The sequence below is a fragment of the Trachinotus anak genome, unplaced genomic scaffold (assembly GCF_046630095.1).
Source record: "Trachinotus anak isolate AG129_WGS33_773 ecotype Australia unplaced genomic scaffold, CSIRO_AGI_Tana_v1 ptg000043l, whole genome shotgun sequence".
NCBI classification, from domain to species: Eukaryota; Metazoa; Chordata; class Actinopteri; order Carangiformes; family Carangidae; genus Trachinotus; species Trachinotus anak.
In genome coordinates, this window is record NW_027273894.1 from 91,629 (window position 1) to 95,777 (window position 4,149).

The window sequence follows — 4,149 nt, forward strand, 5'->3', positions numbered from 1 at the left end:
ATAAAGGTTCTAAGCATTGAGTTCTGCATATGAGTTTGATTTTAACACATCACAGTGTGACTGTCAATAAATTCCAAATTCTCATCTAATACGTAGGCAGTAGATTGATGAGAATTTGGAATAATTCCAGATTTCTAGCTATTATATGGTGGCGGGTCACATGGTCAGAGGTCAAAGGTCACGGCAGCCATATTGACTTCACCTCCACATGGTCCGTGCGATCTTAAAAGTGCCGATTTGGATGGGTAGAAACTGGTTCAAGTGTTTCATGAAGAGCTTAGACATGTTTTTTCAAGTTTTTGTGTGAAATCTTGGTTTTAAAAGGGGCGTTTGATGTGGCTAAGTAACATGCTAAAGCGCTAGCGCTGATCCTAAACCACTGCGTCATAATAGATCATCAATTATCAATTATGATGGTGCATAATACTAGATTGAAATTTGGAATTTGACATTTAGGGTCAAGTGCAGACATTTTTCTTTATAAATATATATTATGGTTTTCTTTAATTTAATTATTGGCTTTAATTATTGACCATTGTCTTACTTTGCAGGTATATTTTTGCCATCAGAGACCAACCACTAATCACCAACTACCAACGACGCACCATGAGGAGTAGGCTCTGGCACCTATTCATTATTGTGCCGTTATGGTCTTCCACTTCAGAATCAGCCATTGCCTTGAACATAATCTCATCTTCAATGTCAACTGTTTATGCAGGACAGGCAGACAGTGCAACCCTCAACTGCCACTTCACACTCTCAGATCAGGATGTGGGACCAATTGATATTGAATGGAGCCTCAAATCTCCAGATGTCCAGAGAGAAGTAACTGTAATTTGGTATGCTGTAGATCAGATATACGCCAACTTTAAACCATTTGAGGGCCGAGTTAATTTCATGTCTCTTGATCCTGTGAGTGGCAATGCTTCAATAGTCATTAGGCACTTGAAATTTTCAGACTCAGGCACCTACCAGTGCAAGGTAAAGAAACTTCCCGGGTACGGCAGCATTTTAATTCGGCTGGCTGTGATGGAAAGGCCAAGTAAACCCAACTGTTACCTGGAGGGTGAGGTTAGGTTGCATAATAAAGTTGTTCTCAAATGCAATTCCAAACACAGCAGCCTGCCCATATGGTACACATGGTCCAAGCCACATGGACCCCAGGCCTTCTCCATTAAGCCTATGTCAGGTGACCTATCTTTGACAATAAGCACAGAAGATGTACTGGGAGACTACATCTGCACATTGCATAGCATTTTTGGCACAGAGGAGTGTGTTCTAACACTCACTCTCCCCTCATCAGTTAACTCTGCTGTTATTCCAGCAGTAGCCTCAGTTTCTGCGCTTGTGTTTGTGATCTCCACATGTGTCATCGTGATCTGCTGCTACCGGAAAAGAGATTCTGGAGAGGACATGGGGAATGACATTTTTGAAGATGAGCTGCCTCCTCACAGATTGGACAAAAAGAAGCTGTCACCGCGAGAGACCTCCCCTGAGCAGGACAACTGCTGCACCCCCTGCCAGGACCAACCCCGCTGCGACCCCTGCCGACGTTCCCATATCGGCGCTCCCTAACGCCTCACGCAAGGCGATGCCCATCGATTACTATTGTTATCTACTGTTTTTTTTTTTTACGTGCTACAGTGTTTGGTGCATGTATCTTGGTGCATGTGTTGTCTGTGTTATAAATAAAGTATTTGTTCAAAGGAGTCATATTATGCCCCTTTCCCAGTTTAATATTTTCATTTTGGTGGTCTATTTACAAGTATTAGCATGTTTTTATGGTCAAACAGGTCATGCATACAGCCGCTCTTGTCACTCAGCTGAAAACTTCTTTTTTAATCAGAGCTAAGCACAGTCTAGTGAATAATATTCCGATTATACTTCATGTTTAGTATAATACTTGTGTAAAAGTTCACAACTTCAAAAATGAGGCCCATTTAGTTGAAAATGATTAATGCTGAAATGCAATGTTGGGTCTGACCAATATCTCAGTAGAAATCCACCATATATGTAAAAACCCCTTTTAATAAAGGGACTATTACTGAAATGTTGGTTTTATACAGGGAAATTGGGTCAGACTCAACATTGCAGTATAGACCCAACATCTTCACATTAGTCCCTTTTGTGGAAAAAACTGTGGAAAATAGGGTCTAATATGGAGATGTTGGTTCTATACTGAACTTTTGCTCTCTTCATGCGCACAGGAGATGGGTCTGCTCTGATTGGCTGAAAAGTTAATGACTGCGCTGATTGGCTGCTCCAGTGTGTCAGCGATGTAGTGGATTTATGTGAACTGGCCGCGAAGTATCATCTGCTTTGTGTTTTAAAAAAACGTAAAGATTAAAGATTTCAGCTTTTCTCCAGGTAAGAGTCAAGTTCTGGTTTGTAGCCCACTTTCTGTTTCCTTTTTCTGTTATGTTGCTGTAATGCTGCACAATTACACCACCCTTTTACTCTTTTGCTTGCTAAAATGCTGTTCAGATGGGGATTTGTGGCCCACTTTGGTCTCTTTTGTAGATAAAGTTTTATTTTATTTGGAAATCTCTGAGCTCCGATTGGCGGAGGTGGAGGTAAAAGTTCCGCAAGTGAATCTGTCCATTTTCTCTGTATAGTAATAACTGAGGACCCACTTTTGCAGTAAAAGAATAAAACTTGTAAAAAGTCTGATACAATGTATTCAGCTGAAAACTTCTTTTTTAATCAGAGCTAAGCACAGTCTTGTGAATAATATTCCGATTATACTTCATGTTCACTATAATACTTGTAAAAACTTGTGTAAAAAAATCACAACTTCAAAAATGAGGCCCATTCAGTTGAAAATGAATAATGCTGAAATGCAGTTTTACTTTACACAAAATCCCAAGCCTACACAATTAAAGTTTTCAACATTGTGAAAATATATGAAAACATAGACAAAATTATTGTAGCAATGTTTGCTAAGAAGCTGGTATTTTCATTGTGGTTCTACCAAATCCAGTAATTACAGGACTATGAAATAATCAACTTTTAACCTGTGTCATCACTTGAAATTCCTGAATGCATACAGAATATTCAAGTAAGCAATATGAAAGTATTTTACTGAATTGAAAACATTAATCTGCAGGACACAAATTCTTGAATACACACATGCACAGTGTTACCTGTTCACGCATTCACAGTCCTGCAGTGTTAGAAATGTGAAAGACAATGACATATTAGAAGGTACAGTATATTAAGACCACAGAATGATTACAAAGTTGTCATGACTGTATCTCCATACATCCATACTTGGCCAAACAGGTCTCAGTCGTTCTCTAGCCAACTTAGTATTTTTAATAAAGGGTCTCAAAGGTAAAAGTTGGGTGTTTTAGCAATAAAATGTGGGGATGTTGGGTCTAACAACCAACATCCTGAATTTCTTTTGTATAGGGCACCAGCAAGTAGGATCTATACTGTGGTGTTGGATATGCAGTATAAACCCAATATGTCCATATTAGTCCCTTTTGTGGACAGAAAACTGTGGGGAATAGCACCTAATAAAGACATGTTGGGTTTATACTGCAATGTTGGGTCTGACCAATCTCTCAGTAGAAATCCATCATGTATGTACAAACCCCTTTTAATAAAGGGACTATTACTGAAATGTTGGTTTCGTACAGGGAAATTGGATTTTATTTGACATAATCAATAAAAAAAAATGTATTACATCATTGACAGAATATGCTTTGAAATATTTTATATACTTTGTGCATTTATCACCACTCCCCTAGGATGTTAGTGGGCTTTTGTGATTGTTGTAGCTTAAAATGCCGGATTTTGTAGAACCTTTTAAAAAAAATGTGTTGAAAGTTGTGATATTTGTAGGCTTTATTGTCTTTACATCACAAGAGAAAGGGTATTTTAAACAATGTCACATTCTTTTAATCGACACCATATGACATGTAAATAATATTTTTAATTATAGTTATGTAGACATTGAGTTTACATCAGCTCATGACCCTTCAAATATTTTTAATACTCAGATATGTGACTAATGATGCTAAATCTGTATTTTCTGAAAACTCATAACTTTACTCAAGATTTTCTAACAGTCCAGTTGCCTTCAGACTTTAGATGAGCCTTTGCTTTAACATGACCTGGATGACTAAGGACACACATCACACACAT

At 38.2% G+C, this 4,149-nt stretch overlaps 1 protein-coding gene across 1 annotated transcript; it reads left to right on the top strand.

Annotated features, from left to right (window-relative positions):
- The first annotated feature begins 619 nt into the window (after positions 1-619).
- LOC139615218 (coxsackievirus and adenovirus receptor homolog) lies at positions 620-3,294 on the top strand. Its single transcript, XM_071473014.1, has one exon. The coding sequence runs from the start codon at positions 700-702 to the stop codon at positions 1,573-1,575; it is 876 nt and encodes a 291-aa protein (XP_071329115.1). The 5' UTR covers positions 620-699; the 3' UTR covers positions 1,576-3,294.
- The last annotated feature ends 855 nt before the right edge of the window (positions 3,295-4,149 follow it).

What these genes read in the sequence shown, in the direction of transcription:
- LOC139615218 (XM_071473014.1), top strand. Translation starts at nt 700, where the DNA reads ATGTCAACTGTTTATGCAGGACAGGCAGACAGTGCAACCCTCAACTGC.